We start from the raw sequence: 20,730 nt of genomic DNA, 5'->3' as shown, positions 1-20,730 counted from the left end.
CTATGAGAATACTGCATCTCTCTTACCATAAAAAGGCGAGTTGAAGGTAGGTCTCTCCCCATTACATGGTCGTCCCAGGTCAGCTGACTCGGGCTCACAGAGCTCGGGCTACGGGGCTATAAATTGCAGCATAGATGTTCAGGCTTGGGCTGGAGACCCACGGGTCTCAAAGCCCAGGTTCCAGTCTGACCCTGAATGTCTACGCAGCAATTTTATAGCCCATAGTCCAAGCCCCTCGAGCCCAAGTCAGCTGACCCAGGCTCTGAGACTCAGCGCTGCAGGTTTTTTTAATCACGGTGTGGACATACCCATTGATTTACTTCTTGCTTTCCTGGTTCTGTTTTTGTTCCGCAATACACATGCCTTATGAGATTATTATGGTTTTCTTAAGTAGCATCCCTGCCACTTGTAAGGATTTTATTTCCTTGATTTTTGTCTTTAGGTCCCTTTTGAATACCTTCTCTTTTACGTATCTCAAATGTGCCGCTTGGAGCTGTTGAATCATAGAAGATTAGGGTTGGAAGAGACCTCAGGAGGTCATCTAGTCCAACCCCCTGCTCAACTCAGAACCAACTCCAACTAAATCATCCCAGCCAGGGCTTTGTCAAGCCGGGCCTTAAAAACTTCTAAGGATGGAGAATCCACCACCTCCCTCCTTAGAGTAACCCATTCCAGTGCTTCACCACCCTCCTAGTGAAATAGTGTTTCCTAATATCCAACCTAGACCTCCCCCACTGCAAGTTGAGACCATTGCTCCTTGTTCAGTCATCTACCACCAGGTGGATCTTTGCAGTTTGCCATTGTCTAGTTCAGTGGTTCTCAAATGTATTTGATGGTGCCCCCTTCTTTGTGTCGTAGTAGTTTAGGCCTCACCACCACCATACAAGTACATATACTGATAAAAAAAAATCATCATGCAGCACTCACTAAATATTAAAAACAGTAAGGCATTGATTCAAACCAAGCCAATGGTCCGTTTCAATAAGAGCAAAAGCAAAACTGCAAGTGTGGTAGATGCTTACAACTAAATGTGCACACAGCATCCTGGAAAACGGATTAATGTATACATGGCAATGACTTTGTACAATGCTATGAAATCCATCAAAATGCACAGTGCCATCTGAGGACTGGATATGTCTGGAGGAATGAGCTTTGCTAGTTATTCGTTGCTGTGGGTAAAATGTGCACAGTATGTTGTTGTTGTTTTTTCATTAAAGCTGCTCACGCCCCCCTCAGAATATATTGTATGCCCCTCCCCCAGGGCAGCCCACCCCCAGTGGAAGAACCTCTGGTCTAGTTTAAGACTGCACACAGACAGATCTTTTATTTGTCCTTAAATGTCATCCATTAGATTTGTGCAGTTACATAAAGGCAATTTGTGCCAGCAAAAGCCTTAATGGGTCCTGGGTGTTAGATATATTACAGCAGTCCCTCTGAAACTCTAATGAATGTCATTAAAGAAATCAAGGTATGGTTAAGTGGTACAATAGAATGAGTAAATAGGGGCAACGAGGTCATGTCTGGAGCCTGGAAGGGATTGGAATAACAAAATCATTTTAAGGCCAGGGCAGATAAAGACATATTCTGGATACTTTTAGAAACCCCTACATTAGTTTACATATAATCAGCTTTTGTGTGTGTATATACCCATACAAACACAAACACAGAGTGGATAAGGCTAAAGAACTTATCAAACTGAGCAAATTTATTGTGAACTTCCACGCAGCTTATAAAAATAGAACAAAAGTCTCCAGCTTCTGAAAATGGTGCTAGGGAGCATTCCCAATCTATTCTTAACCTACTCTCTCAGGTCAGTGGTGCAATTAGATTTTAATTCTTACCGTACCGATCCTCCCGTCCCCCACTCACAAAAAATATTCTGTGACAAGAGCCCTGTACAGATAAAAATTTATACCCACAGGTGGGGATATCCATGGAGATGAATCTGTATCCGCTGAACCACAGGGCTCTCCCAGGAACCACAACGGCAAAAGGAGCAGAACAAGGGGCTGCCGCTCTCAGGAGCCAGTGCCCTGCACCGGCAGCTCCTCCAATGCAACTGTACCATCCCCAGCCCTTCCACGCAGCTGTACAGCCCCGCCGGAGGACAGGGCTAGGGGTGGTACCGCCACGTTGGAGAAGCTGCCAGCACAGGGCGCTGGCTCTTGGGAGCAGCAGCCCCATGTTCTGCTCCTTTCATCGCTGTGGTTCCCGGGAGAGCCCTGCAGTTCAGCAGATACCGATTTCTTTGTGGATATCCACATCCGCAGGTATAAATTTGTATCCGTGCAGGGCTCTACAATTCATTCTTGAAAATCTGTCTTTCCGGTACGGCGTACCAGCAATAAATGTCTTAATAATAATATATGGAGATATACCTATCTTATAGAACTGGAAGGGACTCCAGCTCATTGAGTCCAGCCCCCTGCCTTCACTAGCAGGACCAAGTACTGATTTTTCGCTCCAGATCCCTAAGTGGCCCCCTCAAGGATTGAACTCATAACCCTGGGTTTAGCAGGCCAATGCTCAAACCACTGAGCTATCCCTCCCCCCATAATGGTATGGTGTACCTGACTGTACCGGCTTACTTGCACCACTGTCTATGCTGAGTGTATATCTTGATGCAGAACATACCAACAGAGACAGCTGCTTTCTGGTGTTTAACATGCCAGCTCCAAGTAATGCCTGGGCCTGGTGCCTAGGGCTATATTCATTGAGCTCTTTTTCTGACCTTTCTGATTTCCGTCTGCGAGTCCCCAGCAATGTGTAAAATAGAGGGACATTACTTCAGGCTATTACCAGGCTTTTATCTGATTCATTTTGCATTTGTTGGAGTGGCTAAATACACTCCCTTTTGCCCCCCAAAAGAAAGCTGTTATCACTTGAGAGCACGCTCTTGTACCTTGCAATGTTCTCTTTTTTCCTTCAATCTCATTTCCCACTTTCCCTTTGGCCTCACATTTTTCTTTCTGTCTTAAAGCATAAAAGCAATTCTGTATCTCTTAGTCTTACTTTGTCTTTTAAGAAAGTAAACAAAACAATGACTTGGCAGCTGTCTTCCTATGTGTTGTCCTTTGCTTGCCTGCAGCTCTCGTTCAGCTTGGAAATGTGGAATCATGTCTCCTCTGTCTCTTTTCTTCACCACCAATTAAGGTCTCTCCAGGATCTCTCCAGGCAGACGGATATTCCTTATGGCACTGTCTTGGACTCTGCAGTCTATGAGCATGTTCGAGTGAAGGGGATGAATCCTTTTGAGAGGGACAGCATGTATTCTCAAATGTGGCGGATGATTAACAGAAGTAACGGCTCAGAGAATAATGTGCTGGAGTCACCAGCAGGCATTCAGAAGGTATGAGGCATGGTTTACCTTTTCCTTGACAATCGGAGATGCTCTGTTCCAGTGCTGGATTTTTTTAAATTGTTTTTTTAACATTTGGAGCTGCATTTGCACATAGGACAATGATCTTACCTAATCAATTTATAGCTCATTGCTCCAGCTCAAAGGATTGGGGGCTCTCAGCTCAGTTCCCTATGGGCAGTTTTCCATTACATTTTAAAATGCAAGTCCAAAAAATATTTGCTCTGAAAACGATTGAGGATTTAGCGATCTGAAAGAAGAATACATTTGTCAGAATCCAAAATGAGGGTAGGATCACGGGACTTTAATAACAGAAGACATCGCAGTGTACTGTACAAAGTGCTTACTGTAGGTTTGAATGCAAAATAGAGATTTGTTTTTAGACTTCTGACTCTGAAAACTTAATCTTTCAGTCATGGTTATGAATCCTATGTGTTATGCGGAAAGCAGGCAGAAAAGCATGACCTTGTTTAAAAAACTTCACAGCAATCTCTTAAACTTGATTTGCTATGGGAAAACAAAATTATGTAAAAACTTTTTTTGTCAAGTGAATTCTTAGAAAAGTCAAGTAAACAGGAGAGATTTTGAATTTAAGATCACCTATCCATTAAATAGCACAGAATGAGATTGTGAATATTTTTCATCAGTGACTTCAATGGCAATCGCATCTGTGTGAATGAGAACAGAACAAAATTCATCCCTATGATAACATCTCCAAATTGAAAATTGAAAATTTATTCTATAAAATAGGTCCCTGAGAAAACAGCATATTTTGTTATTTTAGCAGGGCCTTATTTTATAGGGTTCATTTAAATTTGAAGATGGGGAGAATTAATTATAATAGAAAACTGAACTGTTGCGTGTTTCCTCATCAAAGGTTCAGTTATTCAATCTTTTTTAGATCTATCAAAATCCAATCAAGCCATTTCAGAGCTGTTGCCTTTTGTTTCTACTGAAATTCACTTCCTAGGATATCCCATACATCCATGGTGTTGTGACAGTTAATGAGAGCACATAAAGGAAAGGGTCTTTTTAAAAAGCAATGATGAAGCCATTTTCTACTGGTGATCTCTTGATGATGATAATAAAAGAGCTACAAGATAACAACTGTTTAGGAGTTTGATAAACAAGTGGCTTCACCCACCGCCATTATAGCTTGGATCATATTTCCCAACTCAAAGATTTACCAGACACTAAATGTCATGAAAGAGGGGAAGATGGGAAGGGCCAGGAGAAATGCACTTATGAAATCCTTCTAGAACGTGTCATAAGCTGAAATACGTTTGATGTATATATTTCTAAAGTGCCAGAGAAAGGGACAGCTGAAGATTGATTGGCCAAGGGAAAAGGCATTTTTGAGAAAATATATTTTGGTCCAGTTTGCAAGATGCTTATAAAGCTGGGAAGCTCCTTTAAAAAAAAATCCATCACTGTGACTTGTCTGCCAAAGTTATACCATGAGTTTCAGGACAATAAAAAAAACCAGAGCACATCAAACATAAGTGGGTGTTGACTAAAGCCCTTTAGCTGAGGAAAACAACCAGTGTATTACACTGGCAGGTAATTACAGATTACAGTCTTTGATTTCTAATTCCTGAAGACATGGTATTTGCTGTTTTTAAATTGACAGAAACAGCATTGTCTGAGTTGTTTAATTTCCCATAGCTTTGCTGTCCAGGAATAAGCAATTGCAAGTGATGGTATCAAAGAGCTAAGCTTTAGCAAAGCAGCGATCAGCCAACCTCTCTCTCTCCAAATAGCTGCAAGATCATTCCCAATGAATGTACGCTTCCATCCATTCCTGCATACGCATGCACATGCTCGCTCTCCCCACCCCATACACCTCACAGGAAGAAATGCCAGAGAGAGAGAGAGAGAGAGAGAGAGAGAGAGACCCTTGCTGCTCGGACAGGTGACAAATAAATAGAAGGCTCTTTGAAGACTGAATTTGGCCTGGCCAGGAAGAAATATCTCTCTCTAAGGAATTGGAAGCTGTCTTTAAGATCTGTTTGAATCTTTCATCCTCACTTGGATGATAAATATGGTGTTATGTACCAACTCTGTGTACAGAAGAAAATTAAGACCAAAAAAATGTAACTGATAAGGCAGATTTTAATCTCTGTAAAATAACTCTAAAATGAAAGCATGCAGGTATTTCAGAGGACTTCATGGGTCCATTTGGCCCATTTACATTATTTTCATTAACTCATTCCCGACCTTGAAGAACAACTGACCACCTCAGAGCTATTAACACAATAAGATTATAACCTCAAACAAACCAAACTAATTTTGGGTCTCATTTTGTGCTTCATTTTAATCACGCCATTGAGTGGTGCTAAAGCATGACTTGACAAGAAAAGAAATACATAAGCCAATACAAACAGCTTGCCAAGCAAATGTTGTTGAACAACTACTAAAAATTGAGTTTCCACTAGGCCACCTAGTGTCCATGAAGAGACTCAGATGCTGTGACTTAAGGATGTGTGTGTGTTGCAAATGAATATGTCAAACATCCTTTGCTTTAACTATACTCCCCTGCTGCATCCTCTCAAAGGTAAATTAGATGTGCAGGCAGCCATTGCAAAGTGAAACTAGTTGGACAGCAGGACTACAGAGGCTATTTAAAAGGACACTCTCAAAAGATTTTTCATACAGTTTAAAATCCTTTTAATTTTTCTCTCTTTTTCACTCTGTTAATTATTGTTCATTTATTTCATTTATACTGAGAAAGCAACTTTTATTTTGAAAAACATGATACAGCGGAGACAAATTCAGTGCTGACTGACATCTCATGCAGTCCTATTGACTTCAGTGGGATTGCATGGGTTGTACATCAGTGATTTCAGTGGAAATTGTACCTGTACCTTCCCATATCCTGTGGCCCAGAGAAGGGGGGAAAATTGCCGAGAGGAGCGAGTCAGACTCCAGCTGGTAGAAACAGAAACATCCAAAGCAGGGACCACTGGACATTGAGGGTGTGTCTACACTGGAATTAAACACCTGTAGCTGGCCTTGCAGGGCTTGGGCTACAGGGCTGTTCAACTGTGGTATAAATGTTCGGGCTCACGCTGGAGCCTGGACTCTGGAACCCTTCCTCCTTTTAGAGTCCCAGACCTTGGGCTCCAGTCTGAGCTCTAACATCTATACCGCAATTAAACAGGCCTTTAGCCTGAGCCCCATGAGCCCAAGTCTGCTGACACGTGGGTGTTTAGACGCAGTGGGTGTTTAGACGCAGTGTAGACATATCCTGAGATAATGTTGTACTGTTTTGACTGGACTTTCTGTGCCCTGTGCTGATGGGCTATTTGTTCCAGCCCTCTCCCCCTCCCTCACAGTCTCTTCACCTGACTTCACTCCACACCTCCCCATTTTACCATCTTCTCCCTTGTCCTGTCCCTGTCACTTATCTTCCTTTCCTTTGTCTTTCCATTTCTCCCCCCATCCTCCGAAAAAAAATAATGGAACTAACATGCTGTTTGCTGCCATCACTTGTTCACTCTGCTGCTATGTTCTACCCCTTCCTCCACCCTGTGTCTGTCTTGTCTATTTAGATTGTAAACTCTTCTATTAATCTGTGTTTGTACACAATGAGGGCCCATGCTTGGTGGGCCCTTAGGCACTATCATAGTAAACATGATTACTACTACTAATAATAATCTCTGTGTGTGAGAACACAGTTTAAGCCCTATGACAATATTTATTTACCTCTACTTGGATCAGGAAAGATGCAACTTTGGTATGGCCTTGGTCAGCTGAAATAGAGGCAGGGAAGGAGCCTAAGATGTAAACATGATGCTTCTTGAAATTTCTGTTTTTTGGCATATCCTGGTTCCGTTTTCCCCCATAAATCAGGTTAAGATATAGATATATATATCTATATATATCATTGTGCATGCATTCATTCCTTCTACATCCACAGCACCTGACTGGCTCAGGTGTGGTTAAAGGATAGCTGGGTAGATTGATCTTGAATAGAATAATAGAGTTTGATACCTCAAAATATGTGACTGCCTGAGAAGCATAGGCACATTAAATATTTTCTAGTCTCCCATCATTTATTGTTTCCCTCTACTTGAGAAAATAAAACCATTGAAGGCCTGAACTGAAGGCATGGAAACAACCAGTTTTGTTTTTCTAGCTACTTTGTCATATTAGAAGGAAAGAAGGTATCTGTATTTTTACATTTGCTTTGGATTATTCTGGAGAATATTTCCTTTTATCTCTCTTTTTTTCGTTATTATTCCTAAATACTCTGTGTATTCCAAATTGATTTTTCCTTTTTTGCATAGGTTATGAAATATGCATCTCATTCAGTCAAAAGAATCTCCATTTTCATGGCAGTTATTTGTTGTGAGCAGATTTACCAGGACCAAAGGCATGCTTGCTTAAACATTCATTGAGGACTCCCAAAAAAATCATTTAGGCTTAAATGTATCACATTACATACCTCTTTATGTCTTCTTAAAAGCACAGTACCCTACTTAATCCTTTACAAGCACCACAGGCTGTCCTACCCTTGAACCTATTCCCACTTAAAATACAGTGAAGCACTTCCAGTGTGCCTTTGTCTGCTCTTTGATCTCTTGAGAATAATGGTGCCAAACACCCTCCCCTCCCCACCTTGTTCCTCCATACATGATATCCTAGCCTACAGCATATGCATTTTCCTCAGGAGTGTGAAGTGGAAAATTCCTTTCCCAAGTTGCATTGGCAGAATCATAATGCATTTGATACCTCCATATATTTAAGTCAGTATACAAAATATTTAGCCTGTAGGAAGCTTGTGAGTTACTGTCAAGTGAAATAATGCTTCTGAACTGTGCAATAAAAGAAGCTTGCCTCAGCCTCCGAAGCACAGCACATTAATATTCTCTCCCTTATCCACATATAGATACACACAATACCAGAAAAAGTTTGTCCCTGAGTTTTTGCTTCTCTTTTTCTTGCGATGATTTCTCATTTTGAACAAACATTCCCTTTAGATTGTATCTATACTGTAGTTAGAACCACAGTAACATCTGTTAGCTAGCCCAGTTCCTCTGACCACAGGGACCTCTTTATTTTTCTGAAAAAAACTTATAAAAGTGTTAGAACATTATGCTATAAGCTGCCTAGGAGTAGTCGATAAAATGTCTAAGGTAAGATGATTCTCAGGAAAAATATGACTGTCCACAGTGATCGGGGAACTCTGCCACAACCATGCTAGCAACAACTGGGCTTAATTATGGTTATTGCTAATGTCTTTTCAACAGTAGTATGGTCATGAAAAGCTTTGCTTCTGCTTATGTGTCCAGAAACCCTCCTGAATCTAGTGACTGTCCTATTCCATTTCTGGTTGCAGGTGTGGTAATCAAATTAAAAACTCTGGTAACACATGTGGGTCCATAGAATAATGCTGTGAGCAGCTGGGCTAATAACTGTAGTTGAATCTGGCAAATTAGAAGACAATGAAAGGGAAAGTTAAGCAAGGGAAAATAAAAGGTGGTGTGCGCTAAGATGTCAGAGAGCTGGGTTTGCATGTGACTTCACCATTTCCACACTTTAAGCTAGTGGCACCAGGAGAGCGAATGTGTTGCAGCTTTGGAGATTGGTCACAGCACTAGGAAGCAGAACACCCTTGCAGGGCAGCATTACAAACTTGTGGGAGGTTGTCAACGCTTTTGGCCACAGCGTCTGTACAACGATTCAGTAGTTGGTGGTGATGTGGGGTAAATGGAAGGAGTAAAAAGAAGAAACTGCTGCCGATAATTAGAGTGACTGAAAATATCCTGTATTTCGATCCACCAAATATTCTGATTTTCTACCACTGCAAAGTGGGAGGAGCCAGGAGGTGCTTTGGAATTAAGAGCCTACACGTAGATACCAGTGTTGCCCTTTCCCTCTATTATCAGGTGACACTGCTTAGAGGAGGAGCCATAGCGCTACCTCACAAGTGATAAAGTTCAGAAGTAACCTCAGGGGTGTGACAGGTTGGACCTTGCTGGTGAGGATGCAGTTACATATTTTGCTATCCCCCACCTCCGTCCAGTCTATGACTTGTAGTTGAAAAGTGCTTGGGGATGCAAGCATTCATGGTCTACTCTGTTTGAATTACTGTGGGTGGTTTGGTTTCATTTGTGTCATATAGTTTCCTTTTTCTGCAAAGCAACTATCAAAATAACATCTGAGCCGGTTTAACCAGTGAAACACTGATGGTAACGACAGGAGGAATGCCTGATCCACTCACTCTTCTCCCAATAGCATATTTAATGTCTGGTAACTTGTCAGCATGTCAGTTTATGGGGGTGGGGTTGTTTTTCATAGCAAAATATATTCCTAATAGCCTTATCTCACATCACAAATTGTATTCACTTTGCATGAGCCTAAAGAATAACCAGCTGGGAAAAAAGCTATTTTCTGTAATACTCAGTAACTTCTTTCCATAGTAAAAGCTTAGAGAGAAGAATTCTTTTAAATAATTGTGTAACAGTGCAGTGATACAGAATTCTGAATTGCAGGCCAACAAGCATTACCCATACCGTATGCTGATGCCTTTGGTGATCAGAGGGTCTCAGGAACATCTCACAGTCATCTATCTGCTACCAGCACCCAACAACCTGCACACTACAGTGGACAGACCATAGAATAGAGCTGTGCAAAACTTTCCAAACAAAACCCAAAGCCAGACAAACATCAGCTGGTTTCAAGTGGCATTATAAAAGTCAACCCAAGGCTCACTAAAAAGATTGTCCTTTTTCATGAAAGTTAGGTAGACATGGGGCAAGTTTTGAACCATCCTGGAGTTTTCAGTGATTCTTGGCCAATGTATGGCTTGAAGTGGGAGCCTTGGGAAACCTGACGGTTTGGCTTGAGTTTTCTTTGAGTGTTTGGCTTTAGTCAAACTTGAAACTCCAGTTGGATCCTGGAGGATGTGAGACTAAACCAAAAGGAAGTTTGCGCACACAGACACACGCTAACCCCCACCCTTGATCCCACTTGACTCTCTAGCTATCACACCATCTCCCTTCTCCCCGTCATCTCTAAGCTTATTGAACATGTTGTCTACAAGCATTGTCTGGGTGGAACAGCGTTAACAGGAGAAATAGCGAGAAACTCACCCCAGAATGCCCCAGAGCCTGGGGGTTATGGCACTCCCCTAAAATGTTAGAGACTTGGGTTCCAGTATCTGCTTCAAATCAGGCAGACTAGGGATTTAAAAACAGATCTCCTACAGTCCTGCCCTTTATATAAGCAAAACTTCTTCAGGCAAGGACTTGGAAGTTTCTGAAAAACTAAACAAGGTTAGTGTCTGTTTCAGTGCACCTGACAAGTGATTTATTACAGCAATTTGGGGCTACAACCCCCACAACCTGCCTCCCAGCTTAAAATAAAGAGTGCATTTGTGGTCAGCAATGGAAATAGGTGTGAGTGTAAATATGCTGATATCAAACTCAAAAGGTATTTTATTGTCAGTGTTATTAATTATTGCATCAACCCCCAAAAGCCCCAATCATCATCAGGGCTCCATCTTACTGGACATTGTACAGACACACAGAAAGATACTGTTCCTGCCCCAAAGATCTAATAATCTAATTTGTACACGCTTCTGTTGCGACACAGAGCTACAATAATATGCCATCAGAGGCAGAGTTCTTAAAGTGTTTGGTAAGCAATAAATGCATTTATTATTCATGAACATATTAGAAATAAAGCCCGAAAGAAGAAAATCAGTTCTCAAGGGCACTGTTAAAAACCATTTTGTGAGTAAACTATAGATTTGAATAAAGAGCACCAAAAAGATGTTTTCATTTGGGCATAGCATATTGGAGGCAAAACAGGAGATCTGCTGTATATTTGCTCATCAATAAAAATGGTCTGTCCCTCCTGTTTGACAATGCCAGCTGCAGAGAGAGGGGAGAGACGGGGGGTCATGTTGTGCTCAGAAATTTAATAGCTCTGTAGTTTTGTATGGTGTCAGTTGCTGTGCTGACATTTCCTCTAGGATAACCTTGATGGTAAAGCTGCCCATTTCAATAGAAGCTTGTTATGTAGATAGAATAACAGCACAGCTCTAGAAATGCTATCCAAATAATGAATGCTACTTTTTCAAACCCATAAATTTGCCTTATGAATTCCTTAATGGCTATTAAAAAGTGTGTATGCTGTGCCTGCACTCCCACACACCCTCATGTACTGCAGAGTCCCACAAAAAATTACATTAAAACAATATTAAATCTGTGACAGAAAACAATAAAGTCGAGAAATTCACAAGCAATGGTGAAATGTGCTTCATGCTTTGTGATGCTGGTACCACAGTGTACATGGATTTATGCATGAATATCTTGTATTAGGCTCCATATTTACTTGGGTTTTGAGGGGCACATATGTTGCCTCATATTCTGATACTACTTTTGGGGTGTCTTACAGCTCAGGTACTCTTGCTGCTGTACTTTATTAATCCTTATCGTCTCCAGAGGTCCTCAAGAGGTCATCTAATCTAGCCCCCTTTGCTGAAGCATTACCAGCATATTTATAACATGTATCAACTAAAAATAAAGCTAAAAGTCTTCTTTTGAGTAAGCAGTTTTCCCTGGGGCTAAGGAATAAAGATAAGGCTTTTTTTTTTCCTTTTTGGCATTTTATTCTCTTCAGTTAAATTGTCAGAAAGCCATTTATGTCCTTTTGTATTAGAATTGAACAGCATAATTGTCTAGTATTGAAAATATGTCTTCAATAAATCAATTTCTTTTTAGTAACCAAGAAATTGTGGGGAAGGGGTGTTCCAGGAAGCGAAATGTTCCAGGAAGCACTTTAACCAGGCTGCAATCACATTTCATTATTCTATCAGTATGCATAAGAAATTGGTCTAGATGAACTGCAAGGCTCTCAGTGGGATCGCAGTGGTAGAGGAGAGTTGTTTACCATTTACGGTTCTATGGAGACGTCATTGGTGTATGTAGCTGTTCTTTTCAGAATTGATATTTAAGCAAATAAACTAGGCCACATTTCTTAATGAATATAACACAGAGTGGGATATAATAGCTAGGATTATATCAAGATGGGTAGATATGATAACGCATCCATAATAAAAACAATAGATAAGCAACAGTATAATAGAAATCTGTAACTATTGAGGGGTTCTGAATACAAATTAAAGAGTCTAGCTGTTTATCAGAATAACCCCAAGATGGAATTGCTTTGTAATATATTTGTAACTCATATTCTTAAAAACAAAGAGGAGTCCTTGTGGCACCTTAGAGACTAACAAATTTATTTCAGCATAAGCTTTTGTGGGCTAAAATCCATTTCATCAGATGCATGGAGTGAAATATACAGTAAGCAGTATATAAGAAAGCAGTATATATATATATATATATATATATATATATATAATACAGCACATGAAAAGATAGGAGTTGCCTTACCAAGTGGGGAGTCAGTGCTAACGAGACCAATTCAATTAAGGTGGAAGTGGCCTATTCTCAACAGTTGACAAGAAGGGGTGAATATCAAGAGAGGGAAAATTACTTTTGTAGTGCTAACAAGGCCAGTGCAATCAAGGTGGACGTCGGCCATTTCCAACAGTTGACAAGAAGTTGTGAGTATCAGCAGAGGGAAAATTACTTTTTGTAGTGACCCATCCACTCCCACTCTTTATTCAGGTCTAATTTGATGGTGTCCAGTTTGCAAATTAATTCCAGTTCTGCAGTTTCTCATTGGAGTCTGTTTTTGAAGTTTTTTTATTGAAGAATTGCCACTTTTAAGTCTGTTATTGAGTGTCCAGGGAGATTGAAGTGCTCTCCTACTGGTTTTTGAATGTTACAATTCTTGATCTCTGATTTGTGTCCATTTATTCTTTTGCGTAGAGACTGTCCGGTTTGGCCAACATACATATTAGAGGGACATTGCTGGCACATGATGGCATATATCACATTGGTAGATGTGCAGGTGAACAAACCCCTGATGCTGTGGCTGATGTGATTAGGTCCTATGATAGTGTCCCTTGAATAGATATGCAGACAGAGTTCGCAATAGGGTTAGTTGCAGGGATTGGTTCCTGGGTTAGTGTTTTTGTTGTGTGGTGTATAGTTGCTGGTGAGTATTTGCTTCAGGTTGGGGGGCTGTCTGTAAGCGAGGACTGGCCTGTCTCCCAAGGTCTGTGAGAGTGAGGGATCGTCCTTCAGGATAGGTTGTAGATCCTTGATGATGCGCTGGAGAAGTTTTAGTTGGGGGCTGTAGGTGATGGATAGTGGCGTTCTGTTACATAAATCCATGTACACTGTGGTACCAGCATCACAAAGCATGAAGCACATTTCACTGTTGCTTGTGAATTTCTCGCCTTTATTTTCTGTCACAGATTTAATATTGTTTTAATGTAATATGGGTCTACGTGACTCAGCCTAGGAAAAAGTCCATTTAAAAAGAGGTAGGAAATGTTTGAGTTTCCACTCTCTTTCTTACAGATGCAAATGATAATTAATATACCTTCATGTTATAGACTTAGCTCTAGAACTTGCCTCCCCGTTTGATCCAAAACAGCTAATTTGGAGACCTTCCAGGCCCCCAGTTTTTTTTGGAGATGTCTAGGAAGCATAACTTCAGCCAATGAAGAGGTAGAATTGATATTTTTTTAGTTGGCTGGCTTGGCTGGCCGTTTCTTTTTGAATTATTATTTTAATACCTCTTGATTCTGTTGGGGTCTGAGTTATGTGTTAGGGTGCCAAAAGCTTTGCATAGATGTCTTGTTGTTCTTTTAAATAAAAATAAATTATATACAGATAAAAAGTTATCCCAATGATGGGTGCTTTAAAAATGCAAAGGGCAGGCAGATAGATACCATAGGACAGAGACAGATAGACACTAACAAATTTTAGTTCTTCACTCACGCAATCAAGTATGAAGTATTCTGTAATACCTACAAAACTTTTATAAAAGTATTTTTATCCATCCTGTCAACTTATAGGTCACATTTTTCCAACTGCTAAATACCTGATTTTCAAATGTACTTAATTCCTGTGGCTCCCATTGATGTCATTGGGATTTGTGGGTTGCTCAGCACTTCTGAAAATCAGGGCGTTCATCTTTAGCTGTATACATTTATATTTAGGAGCCTAGCTTTAGCATCTAGGTTTAGAAAATGTGGCCACAAAAGGCACAGAGCAATGCTACTATCATATGAGTTATTTTTCATAACCTAAGTATAGCTTTCATTTATTTGAAACCTGGAGTTATAAAGAGTTGCCATGGAGATCAGATATATAGCCTATGGACATACCTGCTATGACAGATATGGCAATTTCCTGCATATCCTTGGGAGATCTTACTGAATTAAGTTTAAGTATCTTTGGGGTCCACTGTATTAAATGAATGGTTTATGTATTATTGTGGGCTGGAATTGTATGTAATATCTCGGGGAGAAGATGTGACAGATGTGAGACCTGGGGATTCAAAGGGCGATATTGAACAATGTGCCAAATTAGAACGGACTTTTGGAACTCCAAGTATTAGGTAGTTTTTCTGGGGAATATCTAGGGGGAGGTGAATACAATTTCCCCACCTCCAATTATACAGAAATCCAGTCTTGTAAAGCTATAACCTGAGGAGTGGGCCATGATCTGCTGATTACCTGTTACATGAGGCCAAGATCAAAGGCCCAAACTGTGTAAAGAAAAGACTTGAAGTATTCATGGTGGTTCTGGTTCTGAATCTGAGGCAGTTATGAACCTGTAACCAAGGGCTAAACCCAGTTGTGGGTTTTGAAGGACTGACACTTACCAGAGCCCAAGGCTGAAGTTGGTGTGACCTCTATTGATGTTTTTAGGTTCTTTCATATTGTGTTTAATGTTTTCTTTGTAACGTTTTCACTTTAAGAATAAATGTGCTTGTTTATCAAGAGCTTTGTGATAACTTGTAACTTCTGGCAATCACAACTATTCATAGTCTGTGGAGAGAAAGTAAATAAAGCTCAGACACTGGATTGCTGGGAATATCTCAGTGTAGACAGGGAACTAAGCAGTCTGGAAAAACCCAGTCAGGAAGGCTCTCTGCTTAAGGGAGGTAATGGCTGAGGATTTGCCTAGAGTGGGTGCCCTTAGTGGACCACAGGTGGGAAATTCAGGTGCAATTGCCCTGCTAATAACTTTTTTCTAGGAAAGGTTGAATTATTAACATTGTCCTACATATAGACGTTTCTAAAGGTCTGAGAATCTTCTCCTAATGACATTTGTGGTCTTTGTGCATAATATAAAAAAAGCTTCTTGCTGAGAGCATGTAAATTTCTAAAAGACTAATTGTTCAAAAACGTAAATCAACAGAGGCTCCCTCAACGTTATGAATTGGTAAATGGGTCTATGTGACTCAGCCTAGGAAAAAGTCAATTTAAAAAGAGGTAGGAAATGTCTGTTTCCCCACTCTCTTTCTTAGAGATGCAAATGATAATTAATATACCTTCCTGTTATAGACTTAGCTAATAATAATGTAAGTGGAAACTTATATATTGTAGACTCTCGCTAATTCATGTATGCTGAGAGACCCATTGCAAATGACTGAACTTTGTGAGCAAGCGTAATAAGAACAAGGATACTGTATAACTAACTATAATTCATTTAGTATGACAGTTGTAGTTTAACTGTAATTATTTCTAATAATACCTCTTAGCATGCCAGTAAATAATTAAGTCTTGGTATAAGAGACACTACTACAGTATTTGCTACTAAACCTTTGTTGAGGAGCAGGGAAAGGCTGGCAGTACTAAGTGTAAATGATAAAGTCTGCATATTAGCAAAGTAGTTATAATGCCATATACAGTCTAAATACTTCCAAACATTATCCAGTGTTGTGGTATTCAAGCTGCTTAATTTCTCTGGTTTTACATAAATGAAATAAACATTTAAATAGGACAGGATTTGCCAGACTGAATCAAACTAGTAGTCCAACTACTCTGGCAATAGTCAATCCCCAATACTCCAGAGGAAGGCAGAAAATCCCAGTAGGTTTCTGCCTTCCAAGTCACTGTTGGCTTTAGTGCGGGATTTTCAAAGGTGCTCAAATTTTCATTTTGATGCTCAAATCCCACCCAAAATGTTTTGACTCATTGCACCTTTCTGACAGTCCCTACTGTAGTCAACTGGACAACGCTGAACATTATGGAGTTGGGAGGAAATTGTTGCCTAAGTCAAAAAGACACTCACCTTACATTCTTATGCTGGAGTTTTCGTTAGCATGGCATGGAAACCTACATGGCTTTTTGCAGGTTGATTGTATATTTCTGACGAAATTTTCAGTAAAAGAAGCTTGCAAGCAGCACATAAAAATGTGCTTGCATTTGTGCTCATACATTTGTGCACACATTTACTCTGCGTAGGCAAACTGAGGGTTTGAACACAAATGACAAGGCCTCTAAATGGTCATTTGTACATAATGATACCCAATGTACAAATGTGTGTGCGTGCAGTTATGTTAACTGCCTGTGCAAATTAAGACACACGTGTAGCCTCTTATTCTGAAAATATAGCCCCTTTGTATGTAAGAGGGAAGGTATAGTTGTACTGATTGTGTTTGATATCAATTCTAATATATTTTTTCTGTTTCTTTCTGATCCTTGGGAAATTTTAGAAATGAAAGCTAGATATAAGCCAGAGCAGGAGATATATAGACACACAGACACACACACACACACACACACACACACAGAAAGCAAAAATCTAAAGTGCAGCTTAATAAGATGAAAACATATTTTCTTTCATCTACTTTGTTTTCTTTTTCTTGTGTGTTGCATCTATTCTATTTGTAATATTATATTGTAAATCATTTAGGACCAATCCTGCAAGGTCAATGGGAGTTGAGGGGCTGATGCATCTCACAGAATTGGACCTTTACAGTTCAGCCAATCAAGATTAAGTACCAGTTGGTTCAATGGAGTTATTTCATATATACACAGAGCATGTCTGTCAGAGCAGAAATTGACCCTAAGAATTTTTATGCACAGTCATTCAGATGAAAGATAAAATGCAGATCTATATGGACATAAAATATGGCAAGAATATGATAGATAAATGGATATGGAATAAAACTTGCTGAACTGAAGACCATAGATCACATAATGGATACAAAAGGTGTGTCGTTGTGTAATAAACATCTGGTTGGATATGAATTTTACAGAGTTCTGATAGATAAAAAGCATATTGAATTTGGTATGACACCTGTGTCATATAACTGATGTAGGATACAATATGTTTTGATATAGCATCCTTCAAAAAGAATATCACAGAAAACTTTAGGAGGAGTACAGAAACCCCTCGAAGTCCTGCGTAATTATTAGAACCAAACTCAAACTGAGCTTTTTTCAAGATTCTCTGTTATTCAGATATTCTTTCCTCACTTCTGCTTTCCAGCCAGGAATGGAACTGGATGTGCAGAAATACCACACTAAAGCCTGTTCTTGTGAGATTTCCAGCCCAATTTTTCAGACTTAGGAGCTAAGGGTAGTTCAAACAAACTAACAAAGTGGTGGATGCTTTTACACACACAACCCTGACTCTGAACTGCTTGAGGTTTTTCTCTCACTGTTTACACTGAATGTCAAATTAAGCTAAAGGTTTTCAGGTGAGTTTTGGGGAGGAAGTAACTCTCTCACTGTGAAGAAGGGAATTCTAGGAAAATAGGGCAACACAAATGCACAGCACAAAGAGCAGCTCTACCCTACCTTTCTGCACCCCAACAACCTTAAAGATCTGTTCTGAGGGAGCAGAGTGAACTGGCAGAGAAAAAAACTTGACATGAGGTTGGAAAGAAGGAGAGCCTGTACAGAATTTTGAAAAGCTTGAAGTCGGTTTTCAAGTGGACTCAGATGTGGATAGGAAATCAGAGAAAAAAGTCATATGCGGTAGGGCTGATATGATCTTAGGTTATACACTCTCCTGAGATATTTGCACAGTTGAGAGGAGACTCTTTCCAGTTTTGCTAAAAATCTAATCGTGTCTGATACTTCAAAGAGTAGTTGAAAAAGTTTTCATCAGGCAAAAGGAGCTTTTATCAGAGATTATATGGTCGAAGGCAAGATGGACAGAAATTATTATCAAGAGCAGTGAGACTTTCAGCACCAGAGTATCAGATGTCCAATAGCAATTTATATCACAAAATCAGAAGCACTCTTTTCCAAATCCGGATCATCATTAACTTCTAAGGAAAGACAAAAGGATACTGAAAATGTTTTCCTCACCTTTTATCATTTTCAAACATATGTATTCTTTTGGCTGTGATTTCAGTATGAACTCTTGTTGTTTTGCTGTCAGTTTTGCCCACCTGGATTCTCTTTTATGGTAGAATGTTCTGGTTTTGAAATCTTGTTAGTTTCTTTTGGTTGTGCTTTCTTTGTGGTGTTTTCTGTGGCATCCATTCTGTTTGTTAAATTCTAAATTATTTAATGATCAAGCTAATCATGATTAAGTTTTTGTATATCCATAACGGTCTTCATTTAGCTGAGAGTGCTTCCTATGTAACTAGAACAAAAACAAGAATGCCTAACTTAATAATACTGAGATAGATACTTTCATCCAAAGCACTGTAAGCACTTGGCAAACATTGATTAATTGTTAATTATTCACAGTTTCTCTGTAAGGGGAGTTATTAGACCCTGTGCAGTAGGAAGCTTTAAACCAGGCTATTCCAACACTATCTTGTTTGTTGTTTCCAGACTCGGCTGTGAACTGAAACCATATTTTCATGACACTGCTTAATGTTAGAAACTTTATCAGCATTCATCAGATCTGTAGCCAATCAGGGGGAAAAAAACCACTCTTGAACCTGATTCTGAACCCGTGCTCATTTTTCATGTTTAAGTGAAAGCAGAATCAGGCCCATTATTTCAAGATAACCAGAATCTATCCAAATTATTTTATGCACCACAACTCCATGACTGTAGTACCAGATTGCAGAATGGCTGTTATTTACATCCCCGCAACTTGTCCATTATGCATGGGAGGTGGGAGACATGGGCTCATGTTCCTCCTCCAAATGAAGCAGAACAGAGATTTGAATCTAGGTCTCTCACCTCCCAGATGATTGCCCTAACCACTGGACTATTAGGTATTCTGGATACACACATCTGCCCCTCTGAAAAATTCCTGACCTGCTCACCCATGGCTTCCTTTTGTGCAAGGCCCAAATGTCTACCAGATTGGGCCCCATGGGCGAGATAGGCAGAGAACGCCGTGTTTGAGAGTCCCACCAGGACTTAGTGTGAGCAAGGGCTCAGAGCAGTTCAACAGTTTGGGGGCAGTGTCAGGATTTAAGCAGCTTCGTGTGCGCCCACCCGTGGAAATGTAGATGCCATTGGGACTTCAAGCAACTATTCTGGTTAGATGGCAGATGAGCCGTGATTCTGAGAACGTTAGTAGCTCCTAAATATTGGACTTAAGTAATTAAAGAGGCAGTTAGGTGCCTAGGTATTTTTGTGGATTTATCCCTGAGTTCCTTCTGCTCCAGAGAGACACTCCTAATCTCGCTTGTATTCTAGAGATCAAGATCAGCTGCCAGCATATGCCAATTGTAATGACTCTGCATGTTTACACAGGGTTCTTTCATGTGAGCTTAGGGTAGCTCAACAGAGGATCCCTTCACTCTTGTGCAGGGTCCTAGAAGCTGCCACTGCATTGCAGAAAGGTGCCTACGTTTTCAAGGAAACCCTGTGCATATTTTTATTACCTAAAATGATTTGTATTATGGTAGCACCTCGACTCCCCTATTTAGATCAGGACCCCATTGTGCTGTGCTGTGTACAGATGCATACTAAGAAAAAGTCCCTGTCCAAAATAGCTTACAAATAAATAATGTAAAAGAAAAGAGTTTTTACTATCCCCACTGTACAGATGGCCAACTAAGGCATAGGGAAATTGAGTGACTTGCCCATAATCGCATAAGAAGTCTGTGGCAGAGGCTCAGACATAACTAGTTGAAAACAATTTCCCAGTTACAATATTTTAAGTTTCTTTTCACCAGCTGTGGGAAAGGCTTAGAAGTGCAGGACAGGAGTGACTGTTGATAACTGGATTATACTTGTCATTGGTTAATTAACAATAATATGGTTAATCATTTTGCTTACAAGGTGACTTCTCTTACCATTTGAAACATGTACCTTTGCATATTTTTAGGGTGAGAGCACTTCAAAAGAGTGAGTACTTGTAAGTGTGTCTATAAATATATGCTTTTTACTACATAATGCATTACATTTATTTTACCTTTAATATTAATTTTAATATTTATGTATTCTATTATCTTTTCAGTATGTTTCTTTTACTATAATATGTTGTGAGTCCTTTTATTTATATAATACATGCTTTGTGTAGATATTCCTTTTTTACAGTGTTAGGACCAGATGCTGCAAACACTTACTT

The 20,730-nt window shown here is 39.9% G+C and overlaps 1 protein-coding gene and 1 long non-coding RNA gene across 5 annotated transcripts in view; one reads left to right on the top strand and one right to left on the bottom strand.

Moving 5' to 3' along the window:
- The window catches only part of GRID2 (glutamate ionotropic receptor delta type subunit 2), a 1,049,702-nt gene that overhangs the window by 905,993 nt on the left and 122,979 nt on the right, over positions 1–20,730 (top strand). For all 4 annotated transcript variants that reach the window (XM_065596092.1, XM_008179090.4, XM_065596093.1 and 1 more), the window contains one exon: positions 3,154–3,349. In XM_065596092.1, coding sequence (XP_065452164.1) covers positions 3,154–3,349 — 196 coding nt within the window. The remainder of the gene's footprint in view (positions 1–3,153; positions 3,350–20,730) is intronic.
- On the bottom strand, positions 1,685–18,848 carry LOC135983558 (uncharacterized). The gene is made up of 2 exons (XR_010601243.1): positions 18,558–18,848; positions 1,685–3,608 (listed from the first exon to the last, which is right to left on the bottom strand). It is a non-coding gene; the product is annotated as an uncharacterized LOC135983558 (long non-coding RNA).

Source organism: Chrysemys picta, chromosome 5 (assembly GCF_011386835.1).
Source record: "Chrysemys picta bellii isolate R12L10 chromosome 5, ASM1138683v2, whole genome shotgun sequence".
In the NCBI taxonomy this organism is placed as follows: Eukaryota; Metazoa; Chordata; order Testudines; family Emydidae; genus Chrysemys; species Chrysemys picta.
Note: the sequence above shows the minus strand (reverse complement) of the source record. Positions and strands in the feature narration are given on the sequence as shown.